At 51.6% G+C, this 12,608-nt stretch overlaps 6 protein-coding genes across 6 annotated transcripts; 2 read left to right on the top strand and 4 right to left on the bottom strand.

Moving 5' to 3' along the window:
• Positions 1–54: 54 nt before the first annotated feature.
• On the bottom strand, positions 55–3,925 carry BD324DRAFT_651897 (hypothetical protein; the record flags this gene model as incomplete). Its single annotated transcript, XM_022018410.1, has 7 exons — positions 55–122; positions 159–225; positions 266–412; positions 470–568; positions 610–728; positions 772–1,132; positions 1,502–3,925. The coding sequence occupies 7 exons, from the start codon at positions 3,923–3,925 to the stop codon at positions 55–57; spliced, it is 3,285 nt and encodes a 1,094-aa protein (XP_021870116.1).
• A 185-nt stretch (positions 3,926–4,110) lies between these two features.
• BD324DRAFT_629775 (C-4 methylsterol oxidase) lies at positions 4,111–5,870 on the bottom strand. The gene is made up of 6 exons (XM_022016253.1): positions 4,990–5,870; positions 4,810–4,936; positions 4,657–4,733; positions 4,588–4,600; positions 4,448–4,536; positions 4,111–4,394 (listed from the first exon to the last, which is right to left on the bottom strand). Exons 1-6 carry the CDS (start codon positions 5,572–5,574, stop codon positions 4,329–4,331), a joined length of 957 nt encoding a protein of 318 aa, XP_021870115.1. The 5' UTR covers positions 5,575–5,870; the 3' UTR covers positions 4,111–4,328.
• An 838-nt stretch (positions 5,871–6,708) lies between these two features.
• Positions 6,709–8,585, top strand: BD324DRAFT_629770 (putative cytokinesis-related protein). Its single transcript, XM_022016252.1, has 11 exons — positions 6,709–6,957; positions 7,006–7,018; positions 7,067–7,200; positions 7,242–7,320; positions 7,368–7,420; positions 7,462–7,596; positions 7,642–7,759; positions 7,799–7,994; positions 8,043–8,302; positions 8,341–8,409; positions 8,446–8,585. The coding sequence occupies exons 1-11, from the start codon at positions 6,932–6,934 to the stop codon at positions 8,506–8,508; spliced, it is 1,146 nt and encodes a 381-aa protein (XP_021870114.1). The 5' UTR covers positions 6,709–6,931; the 3' UTR covers positions 8,509–8,585.
• On the bottom strand, positions 8,586–9,127 carry BD324DRAFT_629763 (splicing factor 3B subunit 5/RDS3 complex subunit 10). The gene is made up of 5 exons (XM_022016251.1): positions 9,097–9,127; positions 9,009–9,048; positions 8,913–8,958; positions 8,744–8,867; positions 8,586–8,702 (listed from the first exon to the last, which is right to left on the bottom strand). The coding sequence occupies exons 1-5, from the start codon at positions 9,097–9,099 to the stop codon at positions 8,658–8,660; spliced, it is 258 nt and encodes an 85-aa protein (XP_021870113.1). The 5' UTR covers positions 9,100–9,127; the 3' UTR covers positions 8,586–8,657.
• A 1,252-nt stretch (positions 9,128–10,379) lies between these two features.
• Positions 10,380–11,143, top strand: BD324DRAFT_581271 (hypothetical protein; the record flags this gene model as incomplete). Its single annotated transcript, XM_022013490.1, has 3 exons — positions 10,380–10,534; positions 10,581–10,790; positions 10,828–11,143. 3 exons carry the CDS (start codon positions 10,380–10,382, stop codon positions 11,141–11,143), a joined length of 681 nt encoding a protein of 226 aa, XP_021870112.1.
• Positions 11,144–11,630: 487 nt separating this feature from the next.
• Positions 11,631–12,445, bottom strand: BD324DRAFT_570172 (hypothetical protein; the record flags this gene model as incomplete). Its single annotated transcript, XM_022013048.1, has 4 exons — positions 11,631–11,775; positions 11,818–12,067; positions 12,126–12,233; positions 12,295–12,445. Coding segments are annotated over 4 exons (654 nt in total), but the record flags the coding sequence as incomplete, so codon positions are not given.
• Between the last annotated feature and the right edge of the window lie 163 nt (positions 12,446–12,608).

Below are 12,608 nucleotides of genomic sequence, written 5' to 3'. Positions count from 1 at the left end.
ACCATGCATGAATACCGACCGAATCCCAAAGTCGAACAGGCGTCAAGTACATCTTTACAATTCTTTCAAATAGTTGGAAGGCACCAGTCCCCTCGTTCCGTTGCCATCCTCACATGTCCACCCTGAAATGGTCAGAACAGTCGAGATGGTCGACTTACAATCTGCAGACGTCTTTTCTAATACATTTACAATCTGGCCAGTCTGAACGCTTAGATCCCCAGCATCCTGAGTTCATCAGGTCCAAATTCTTGGCTTGCTCACTCACCGCCCCGGTATAGTCGTACACTGCTTGAGCTTGAGATTCCGCCCCGAAAGTTTGTGGCTCAGGTTCAGCAACGGGCATTGGCGCCGTCGTTCTTCTCGTGGGAGGAGGAAGAGAAGCTGTTTTTGATCCCCCTCCTAGTGCTGAAGCCTGACGTTGGGTAACGAATGAGTACGCGTACTTGATGTGTCCCCGAATCAAACCCACCTTCCCAGCGAGCAGTCCAAACGCTCCGCCCTTCTTTGCTGAGGCCGGAGGAGATTCTGCACCTCCCGCAGCTTGAGCTTGTTCCGCCGCTGCGTCTTTCTGTACGGGTCAGCGTGAGGACTTTTGTGGGTCTAAATCACCTTTGGTGGACGGAGATAGCCATCTGCCGTCTGAGATAAAGAATGAGCGCCTCTGACTAAACCTCCAGCTCCTCGTTTATCCAAAGCACCCATGAGTTTATCAGACTTGGTGATGAGATCTGGAGCCAAGGTTTAGCGAGCAGCAACCAGATGATTACTCACTCAGACTGCCTCTTGTAGCCGCTGAAGAACCTCGAATGGCGCCTTTACCTAACCTCAGCGCGAGATCCATTCTATCCTTCTCCTGTTGTCTCGCTTTGGCCTCCCTTTCGAGATCCGCTTCGGACTTTGGACTCGTAGGGGATAATGCGCCACTACCTGGACTGGCCGCACCCCCCGCAGCCGTTCCATTAGGTGGAGGCTGCCCAGCGGCAGTCACAAACTTATTGATGGTCGATAGACTGACTGGCGGAAGAGTCACTTTGCCATTGGATAGTCCTATTCCCGGTGAAGATGCTGGAGATTTGGACAACAAGTGAGGTCTTGAGGCAAAATATTCATCAAGAAGGGAGAAGAAGGCTTCCTAGAACCCATCAGAATGACTCAGTATCAACTTGGCCTACTTTATCTGGAAGGCATTAGCTGACGATGAACAGAGTATTCACCTTGATAGGATAGGTTTGAGAACATCGTGAGCACCCTCGACGCTATCAGACGTTCAAATTATAGGACAATGTAGAGATGCGTCATGTTTGACCTTATTGGAATTCTGGGGCACCTCGAAAACTGAATGCCGGGTATTCGAGACCACCGGCTGAATTGATCAGCGGGTGAACATGATGGCCCATACAAGAGCAGTACAACATGGCATGACACCTCATTACTCTTCGAATGCAAAGCCAGCAGCCCCCGCCATACCCTCTTCTCTCCCCAGCATTCCCCAACCTCTTACAATCTCCATCTTCCGATTATGCCATCCGACTGCACTCGCCACTCTGCCTTGAGCCAGCGCGAGATGGGTCAACCAAGTTCGATGCGGATGATCAGCAGGTAAATGCCGTACGAATTGACCGTTCATCCACCCTGCCGATAAATCCACATACCAACCTCGACCTCCTTTTGACTTGATGACTTTCCATTCTCCGCTCGCTCCATCGGCGATACCTCGTCGGACGCTACTGCTCAGTTCAATGACTCGAAGTCGAGTGGGACCGGGCCGCAAGTCTGGGCCATTGCTGTTGAGGGACAGGGAAGAAAGAGAGAATGGGATGGTTGTGAGAGGATTAATGAGTCGTGAATGAAGCTCGAGAGTGAGTTGAAGAGGTGCCATATTGGGTGAGATACCCGTGCCAGTCAGAGTCAGGACTTCGACGTGCGGAGCTTTGTTGAGTAGGAATTCTTGGATCGAGATGACGGAAAGCAGCGGCATATGTGACATGCCAAGGGAGATAAGGCTGGGCTGGTTAGGGATGGCAATCAAATGGCGCGGTTCCATACCAGCTCCAGAGATGTCCAGATACCTCAGCTTGCCCGACTTGAAGCAAGGCGCCGATAGCATCCGTTCAGCATCCTCCGGGCCGATGCAGTTGCTCTGTGTGGGCGTAGCATACAGGTTCAATTCGATCAAGTCCCTTGCGCATGGGCTATCCTTGAGGAAATCAACAACGATGGACGGATGCAATCGAGGACATCGCGCCAAGCTGAGAGACTGGAACCGAAGGGTCATAGGCGGTCGCTCGATCAACAGGCTGAGGAACGTTGACGGGACACGTGTACCGGAGAGATCAAGGTGGGTGAGATTAGGAAAGGAGCAGACAAAATCGGAGATAATCTGAGGGGGTAGAGTTGTGCACGAGCGGAGTGAGAGCCGCTTCATGATATAGAACCGTGGGATCCGCCTACTGGTGGGTTCTTGAGGAGCGAGAACAGACGTGTCCTCGTCAGACTCATCTGTGCTGCTCGGAGCTTCACCTAACCGATGTCGTCGACGTCCACGACCGCGAGTCTCTTCAGGGGCATACCAAGTCTCCCAAAACTCCGACATGGCCTCGTTGAAGACCGAGCTGACGCAGCCAGTCAAGTCCAAAGCCTCCAAGGCTGTGAATAAGGATCGCCGACGCCATTTCTGCTCCTCTGTTTCTGTCTCGTATGGCACATAGGTCGGTCTATTGGGTTCCGTTTGAGACACAAACGTGGGAGCGACGACTGGTGTGGGATCAATGGAGAGGGATCGTCCGCGCGATCTGGAAGCACGTTGCAATGATCCCCGAGATTGACGGTACCCCCTGAATACCATTTCCTCGAGGACAGGTAACGTCAATGACGAATCGACGTACTCTGTCATACACAATGACACTAGATTTGGGGCATTCTTGATCACGCCCTCCAGTCGACCGGCGGTGACGAACCTCCCTCGAACAGCTTCGTCCTGCGTTCGTCTACTTCCGACCGTGCGGAAATTATTGAAGGACAGATGGCGAATATAAGGTCCAGGTGGCGGTAAAAGCTCGTTCTGATGGTCTGACTCGTCCTCACTATCGTCCAAAGAGACTGACTGCGTTTCTTCACCCCGTAAAGGTGGCACCTCGTCCTCGTCCTCATCCTCTTCTTCGTCGTACTCCCCATCCACGGGCATAGTCCGGCTCCTGGACAGACTTGTCCGACGGCGAGGCATTGGAGGTCGACGAACGCTTCCACTATCGCTGCGCCAACTCGCTGTCCGGTGTAAACTAAGAGATCTAGATCGATCCAGTACCGCAGAGATCCCTTCGCCTTCGAGCCCAAGAGATCGACGAGGTGATCTAGATCTACCTCTCAAGCGCGCAGAGACGAGCGGAGACGGAGAGACATTCCTCGAAGCGGGAGGTGTCAACAGAAGGGCGGCGTGAGAGGGTTGCTGAGGCGAATAGGGCAAGCCCTGTATCGGGACATTGGATGCGGTCGCATAAGGAGTAGGATATGTCACTGGTGGCGCAATGTACCTTGCCAGACTCAGAGTCGCAGGTTGGGCATGCGCCTGTTCAGGCGATACAGGTCCCCAGGGGAAGCCAGGTTGTTGAGATGAAGCTAAATCAGGACTCGCAGGGATCTCCTTGATGTCCACTACTTCCTCTGTCAAGGCATTGACAATGGCCAACCAGCCTCTACCAGACTTCACATCCACGTTTTCCCAAAGCCAAGGTCTCGCAGCTTGAAGTGTTATATGAGAGGATCTAGAGAATGCAGAAATGTCATTCACTGGTAAGCGGTCGGAAGGGGGTTGAGGATCGACCGTGTCGGTATAGGATGTTTCGGTTATTGGTCCAGGCGCCCACGGCGGTTGCAAGAGGGAGGCGATGTGTGAGACCACTTCGAGGGGAAGAGACGAGAAGGGCATGATCGTAGAGTTCTCAGCAGAGTACTCTGACGCTCAATCGCTGCTTGCTAGTCAACGAGCTGAAGGCAATGACATGGCGTGAGGACGTTTGGTTTAATAAACTCGCTGCGGGGCAACTCTTCGAAATACCGGAATTCTGTAATTTGGCCCCAGATTTTACCGAGTTACCAGATGTTGCTCATCACATCGAGGCACAAGCGAGGACCAAGTGGGTCACCATCACGCTGGGTGAAGGTGAAGATATGTATACATCCACACTTGAAGATTACATGCATTACATCATGGTGTTTCCCAGGGCTGAAGGACTACATAGTCTCGTTTGCGGTCAACCTCAACTACACGTCTCACGAGAGATCATTTTTTGTATCAATGGCTTATAACAGCACGAACGGCCTCTAACACTCTATTGGGACTTGGACTGCTGCGCTTTGAGCTTCTTCTCAGCTTCAGAGGCTCTCTGAGCCTTGTACTGTGACACAAGAGTCAGCATGTCACAGATTGCGAAAACGTGGCGGTACTGACCCATCGGTCGGTTCCCATCATCTGGTCCCACCATCTAAACGAGGTCGCGTAGTTGCCTTTGAAGACCGCGTGGTGAGAGTCATGATAGTCTGCGGACGTGTCAGCGCTGGACTCTAGAAGCATGAAATTTTGAAACACACCGGCACCAGCCCACTTTTCAGGGAAAATATGTCAGCATGTCCATGATCATCGCGAGTCCTAGAACTCACGAATGGCATGAATTGGCGGAGAGACCAGGGGAAGTCGAATCCACTATGCGCATCTATCGCCTGTGCCAGCCTCAGTGCTTTTTGAAGCACATGTATGTCAGCACTGAGTACAGCGAGGGCATGCACGGAATGGCATTTCAAAGCGCCACTTACCAATCCAGACGTAAACGGTCAGAATATGCAAAGAGTGCTTGGGAGCGAACAAGCAGTACACAAATGGTCCACTGATGGTCCCTTGCGAGAGAATCAAGGTTTCGATTGGATGAGCATACTCAGCAGCCTGTTATGGTCAGTCATCGGAGGGCAGGAAAGACTGGTCACGATGTAACTCACCAAGCCGAACGGAACCTGGTACTTGTGGTGCATTTTGTGAACGCGCTTGTACATGAATGGCGTGTGAAGCCACCTGTGTGCCCAGTAGTGGAATGTGTCCTCAAAGACGAAGAAGAATGCAATCTGAGCGGCCATCTTCCATACAGGAGAGAATGGAATCTCATAAGTGGCCATTCCAAAGTACTCGCATATTGGGTGGAAGGCAAAGATCAACGGAAGTTCGATGAGAAAGTGAATGGCGAGGACAGTCTTGAGGCAGTGCATGTACTCGGCATGCGAGGGCAGCTTTGTCTCCTGAATCTTCCATTGATTGAAATATGGAATTTGATCCATGACCCAGAATGGGAACGCTCGACCAAAGTAGATGATTTCGTGCCATACGAAACTGAGCAGACCAGTCGCGATCAAGGGATTTGCGATCCAGACATAGTAAGCTGCCCATTTCCTCTCCAGCCAAGACGTCTGGGACCAGTCGACTGCTCCGTATAATGTGTTCTGGGCAGTCGTCGAATTCATGATTTGAAGGTGTGGGGCGAGATAGGGGAAGAACTGATCGACAGCTTTCATGACTGTTGAGGACGCCATGGTGGCAAAGAGACAGTATCCAAATGCCTAGAGGTCCTTTGTGAGAGTAACCACCGATTCTAGGAGAACCTAGTGGCGATACTCAACGGCGAATGGATCGCCAATGAAGAGGGGATCCAGTGGATAGATGGCGCTCGGTTGGAGCCGCCGAGATAGAAACGAGTGTGAATGTACGCGTTGCAAGGGACAAAGCCACAGCGCGTGCAGGGATTCGATAGTATCGATATGAAGTACTACTGAATGGTCGATGTAGGATGCAATGAATGGATGATCCAAACCGAATGGCACCACCTTCGTAGGCAAATAGGGAGAAAGAGAGAAAAAAAAACAAAGAAGGCCCCTGAGCTGCCGCCGCCCATCGGCCGAGTGAGTGCACGTGGCTGCTCCTTCCCCAAGAGAAATCATTTGCTTCCGTTACTCCGCTTAGGTGGCGGCTATGCCTTTTGGCCACCAAAGGTCCACGCACATCTAGATAGATAGATGGCATATATGCGAACCGCTGGGCATATATTCATCATTGATACGTACGACGTGTAAGTATCATATCACTCGAGACGCCCTCTGAGCTGTCGAGATGATGAGTCCGTATAGATGAGGGTGTACACTCCATGAATCGCAGATCGCCACACAACGATAGAGTTCGTTCAGTGCTGGAGAAAGAAAGAGAGTGGTCAGAGCAGATATCAGTCAATCTCATACCGTTCGCACTCGAGTCAAGCTCGGCTCTTGTATCTGGATTTCCCGTCTACATCTCCTCTGGTCCCTCCTTCCTGGCTTCCCGACCTAGCTGTTTTCTCGAACCCGCTGGCTGACATCTTCCATTTCTCATAAGTTCACTCGTAGTATGAGGAGGTGCTCCATTGGCAAACGTATCAGAGATGATCATTTCACAGTCGCTGACAGGTCTAACTAACATTGGCAGAACCAGGCGACCGTTTCTTCTGATTTGGGAGCGTGTATAGTTCGAATTGACAAAACAGTGGCGGCGAGTAGTGTCTAAGTAGAATATTATCATACGGTGACTTCATAGAATGGAGACCTGGTCCGAGAGGGTATATATCGTCATAGAGAGGGGAGTATATCATCGAACAGAATTACGGTGCTAGCACTATCGCCTGGACAGGCCTTACATACCCTACATATTGATTCACAAGGCAATCCCATGCACCACGGTTGCCGCCCCGTTTGAAATTTGCTTCCGCTGCCGCGTTTCTGAGTCTCCGCACGGTTCGACGTTCCTCTACATTGTCCATTCCTCAATCGTCTACGGTATCATTCGTTCCTCGTATCGTCCATCTGCAGTGCAGGACACTTGCTCGCTACCTTGGCATTCGATAGCGGGGACAATTCATACATCATGTCTGACGGTATTGGAATCGCAAAGTGAGTGTCTTTGACTCTACCTGCGGAACGACGCTCATACCTTTACAGCTTGCCTAACCAGGTTAGCTAGACCATGTGTGAGGATCTGCCCAGCTGAAGATTTCTATAGCGGCACAAGATTGTCAATAGCAAAGGCTCTTACTTCACCATCATGGTCTGCGGTGAATCTGGCAGCGGAAAGACAACCCTGATCAACACCTTGTTCGCGACTGAAATCTGTGCTCCGAGAAACTACCGGCAAAGGTAGGTTCGGAATTGGATAAGAAGCTCACACTGTGCTACAGATTCGCAAAGCAGATGGATAAGACGACGGAAGTTGAGATTCTCAAGGCGGATCTGGAGGAGCGGGGGTTCAATATCAAGGTGGGCCGCAAGAGGTTTAAGTATGAAGGCAGCTTATACGTGTTCAGTTGACTGTTATTGACACACCTGGATTCGGCGACTACGTCAACAACAAGGACAGGTGGGGGCGAAGACAAAGTCAACGTTGCTGATACTTCCCAGTTGGTCCCCCATCGTCGACTTCATCGACGACCAACACGAGTCTTACATGCGACAGGAGCAACAACCTCACAGATCCGACAAACAAGACTTGCGAATTCACGCGTGCTTGTACTTCCTGAAGCCGAGTGGATTGACGTGAGCTACCCCTTTCTATCGCTACTGTATCTGACCACAGACTAGCGTGAAACCTCTCGATGTGGAAATCATGAAACGTCTCGGAACCCGCGTCAACTTGATCCCGGTCATTGCCAAAGCTGACACCATGACTCCGGAGGATCTGGCCAACTTCAAGATCAGAGTGCGTACATTTGCTATGAGCTCATGCTCACCCGCTCAGGTTCGAGCTGTAATCGAAGCCCAAGGCATCAAGGTCTATGTCCCGCCTATCGACTCCGAGGACCAAAACGCAGCCGATCATGCTCGCAGCATGCACTCCGTCATGCCGTTCTCTATCATTGGTAGCACAGATGACGTGACAACACCGGATGGCAGAGTTGTCAAGGGTCGCGAGTACCTATGGGGCGTGGCAGAGGGTGAGTGGGCTAGACGAGGAAAGCACATCAGTTGAACTCGCGTCTAAGTGGAGAATGAAGACCACTGTGATTTCAAAAAACTCAGGTCATTGCTTATCCGGACATATCTCCTTGACCTGAAGACGTCAACCGAGGAGAACCACTACGAGGCATATAGACTTGCTCAAATGGAGACAAGAAAGTTCGGGGAGCCCAAGGTCAAGAAGCTCGACAATCCCAAATACAAGGACGAGGAAGAGCAGCTCAGGAAGAGGTTCACAGAGCAGGTCAAGTTGGAAGAGGCAAGATTCAGGCAATGGGAGCAGCATGTGAGGGGCGAGCGGGCTTCACTGGCTGATACATACAGCTCATCGCGGAGAGAGATCGTCTCAACAAGGATCTGGAAAACGCCCATACGTCAATCAAGGCTCTCGAGGTGGGTCCCCGCTCCGAAATGGTGCTGATCTTCCAGGGCGAATTGGATCAGCTTGCAGCTTACCATCGCCAAGGCAGTGGCACCGTCGGACGACGATGATCTGCAGCAAGAGTCTCTGTTATACGACCACGTCCATGTCTTTCTCTTCACGACCTCTTAATCCACTTGTCACATATACACCTGCTCTTGATGCATGCCTTGATCCATGGTGGAATGTTATAGATACAACAGTGAATGGGAGATGGAGTCTAATCCGTCTTGCCGGGCGGCTTGCCACAAGGCTGCAGCATTTTCTGAACCGGATCAGCAAGCAAGTCCACGATAACGTGCGCACCTCTATGACCTCAAACTTCGACCTCGCTTGACACTCGCCATCCGCGATGGCGAGGTAAGCCAATAATGGTGGGTGTCCAGCGATAGAGGCGAGAGTGTCCCGATGTTGATGTGTCATCCATTCACTGCAATCGGGTCAGCCAGACTTTCGAGAGTCGCTTCATACGCACTATTTGGTGGTATCGGCGTGCCCTGTACCAGTGTAACGAGCGTGTACTGTAGATAATGGTGAGTCATGACATATGCATGGATAAAGGCCCGCTTACGCTGCTCCAGCTGAGTATTGGCGGTATACCTGAGCTCGGACTGCAAGAAGTCAGCTATCTCTGCCTATGATCATGCATCTGATCTCACCATGGTCGTAGCTCAAGGAATGATTGTGATCGTGAGATTGCTCACTGAATGCATGCCCCGTCCAATCTTTACGCTGCGAACTCTATAACCGAGGGGCTCCAATAATCTTCCGTCTTTAATATCGTCTGACGTGGTATTTTCCCTTCCTTCATCATGACCGACCCGGGTCTCATCTCCCACTTTGGGCCACCAAGGAGTCTCGTTCAATCATTGTATCCCGCTTGCTCTTCTGATGCTATAGGCATCGGTCATTGAAGATAGCAGGTGTATAGTATCCTTCGTGAGCAGCTTCATCCAAATAGTGCCGCTGCATAGAGTATCGCTGACATTGTCGCGTCTTTGATCCTCCTTACCCTTTATCAATCCCCTCAGACTCTCAGTCCATTCTCAATACCTCGTTAAACCTGGATCATCCCACGAACGAAATGAGCCGTCAACCAGGTAAGTCTTGGCTCGCGGATGGTCAGCATTGGTTCTGATTTGGCACCTTTAGCCTCACGTACACCAGCTCAACCTATGCCAGCGGGTTATCGATCGACAGCTCAACAACCTTCCAATCCGTCGAGTTCTTTATACTATGCTACGGCAGGTCAACAGGCAACTCAACAGGGAACAAGGACAACCAATGGAGGGTCTGCGGCTGGTATGGGAGCCAATACAGCTCCCGGAGGCTCTAGTGGACCCGGTTTCCCGCCATTAGGTGGACTAGGGCGAGCCGCACCTCCAGGCTTTGGATCCAGAGGGTCAGGTAAGTCAAGTATCCGGTCAAGTTCTCGTCATGTTCACTGAGATTTGCACCGACTGCAGATTCAGCCGACTTTCCTGCTCTAGGCTCACAGCAATCTCATCCATCCTATGCCGCTCAGGCTCAACCACAAGCGCCGTCAACATCCTCTACAAATCAGCTCCTACCGCAGGTCTACATGCAAGGAGGCGCGGGATTAGCACCACCACCACCGCCCGGTATAGGCGCCTCCCCAAGCGTACAGACGAATGGCCTACCAGGAGAGAGTCTGCGTGGAGAAGATTTCCCAGCTCTGGGGGCTCAAGGCGACAAGGAGAGGGTGTGTTGCATCCAACGCAGCAAAGTATCAAGCTTATGCTGACGTGCTGTGCAGATGGGATACTTGAGATCCGCTCAACAACCACCGTCCCCATCTCTCGTCAATGGTGCCTCCACATCACAGTCCACATCTGCTACACCGTCAACAAATCCGCCGTTACCTTCTGCGGGCGGTATGGAGACTTGGAACAGACACAGTCCGAATAGAAATGAACCGATCATGCGACCTGTCCAACAGATTTTAAGCTCTCCGGTTGACAAATGGGGTCTGAAGGCTCTTTTATATGAGATCAAGATGGGAATAGGCAAGGACAGAGGAAGACTGCTGTTTGGCGAGGAGCTGAGCGAGTTGGGTGTGGATCTGGACCAATCAGAGTGAATCTGCTTGGCCTCAGTGATAACGTTGGCTGACCTTTCTTAGTCCTCTGTTCACGACTTTTGCCACACCGTGGATAGATCAATCGTCTCTGCCTCGCCAAAACATCACGGAGCCATACCACACCCCATCATGCTACCACGTCAACGCCCCAGCGGTCGAGTCGAAAATCGGTCTCTTTTCTGAGGAGACCTTATTCTACGCGTTTTACATGTGCCCTGGTGACTTGCTGCAATTGGAAGCCGCAGAGGAATTGTGGGTGACTCCAAGTGTGCCTGGTTGACCACTCTAGATTCAATCGAGGGTGGCGTTTCCACATGGAGATGCAGGTTTGGATGACTTCTCAACAACTCACTTCAACCCCTCTCGACCTTCCTTCCCCCCAATGGGTTCGAGGCTCTGTCACCCTATGGGATCCGCGTATATTCAGCAGGCATAACACTGGCGAGGACTTCATGGTGGACGCAAGTCAATTTGAGGTCACACGACCGGCTGGACAGACAGTGGCCGAGGAGCGGGCAAAGAAGGAAGCAGCCAAGTCGCCAAACGGACCTAATGGGAATTTGGGCGTAAGCCATAGTGCGTCCACAGGGTACGGTGCTCGGTGAATGCGCAGGCATGCTGGAGGGATGTATTGCCGAGTTTCATGCTACATCAAACAGGCTATACATTGCTGATTCTATCGTGTACTGATGGGTGACTTGCACCGAGTTCGCATTCTACAGAGGTAACAGGGAACAGAACTAGTGCACGCAAACTTGTGCGTTGGGCTCGTCCGCCTGCGACTCGAGATTCATCGGTCGACCATGGCGTTTTGCGCTGCGGCATAAGGCGTGTCGCTGGGCGAGATCATTCTGGAACAGTCAGCATTTGACTATGCTTGGTCACCTACGACGCCCTGCGAATCATCATCTCTTGATCTCGCGAATTTCGGCGCGCTTGGGCGAGATTGGCGTCAAGGATTTCCTCCTCACTAGCGTCCTTTACCATGGATCCTCTCTGGGTTGAACCCATGCTGTATTCTGGAATCGACCCGGACTTTTCAGTCGTCACTCCGAGGGAGGTCTTGGGTCTGCCATGTTCGTCAAAGGGGATACCTTGAGCAGAAAGAGCCATGGATCGCCGTCGAACCATGACAGCTTCTTCTTTCCAGTGTTTCTGGGCAGCTCTCAGACGGAGATGAAGGCCCCAAATGGCGAAAAAGAAGGATAGGAGAGACATGAGCGCTGCGACAGCGGTTCTGAAACATGTCAATCTCTGAGCAATCTAGCACGTTACTCACGTTTCCATCGCTTGACCTGATTTGGGATTCCCACCTCCATTTTGGACTGACAAGAAGGCGTTTCGACCAAAGCCAAAGGCCAACCAGCAGAGAACGTTGCCGAACAGTGTGATACACAGGACACAAGCTTCCATGACGGCCACTCGAAGATGTCTCGTGATGGAGTCGAGGTCTCGGATAGCGTACCCGACTTTGGCAACGACCAAGAGGAGGACCCAAGAAACGAGCGTGACAATGGCCCAATAGCAGGCTATGTGCTGATCAGCTGGGATAGCGATACATTCGGACTATTAATGGAACTGGCTTACCCAAAGGCAACATCATACGGACTGTCAATGCTTCACCAGTATTGATCTTGGTCGACAGGTAGCCATTATCAGATAAAGGCGCATACGTGCAGTTGGATGTATCGGTCTCTGTTTTATTCTTCATCAGCAGCTGCAAAGACTTGATTTCCCACGACCCCATTCGACTCACCACACCATCCAAGCACACCCGACTTGAGAGGTCCGCTTCCAGTATGTTGACCGTCAACTTGGAACCAGTACAAGCCTTTGATAGGACCCGGTACAGAGAGCAAGACGAGCACTAGAAGCAGTAGGGATAAGGTCGATAGCGCCAGCGCTACGGCAGGACCCGCAAGAGCATTCGAATAGGCTACTTTGACGAACCTTTCGCGGAATCGAGTGAAGAACATGTCGATACAGCTGGACTGCGCGATAATGGTGGGAAAGAACAAGGATGCCTAGAACTCCCCTCCACAGTGTCTCTTTTTCTATCTCCACGCAAGT

Source organism: Kockovaella imperatae, assembly GCF_002102565.1.
Source record: "Kockovaella imperatae strain NRRL Y-17943 chromosome Unknown BD324scaffold_9, whole genome shotgun sequence".
Taxonomy (NCBI): Eukaryota; Fungi; Basidiomycota; class Tremellomycetes; order Tremellales; family Cuniculitremaceae; genus Kockovaella; species Kockovaella imperatae.
This window is presented reverse-complemented; position numbering and strand designations above follow the sequence as displayed.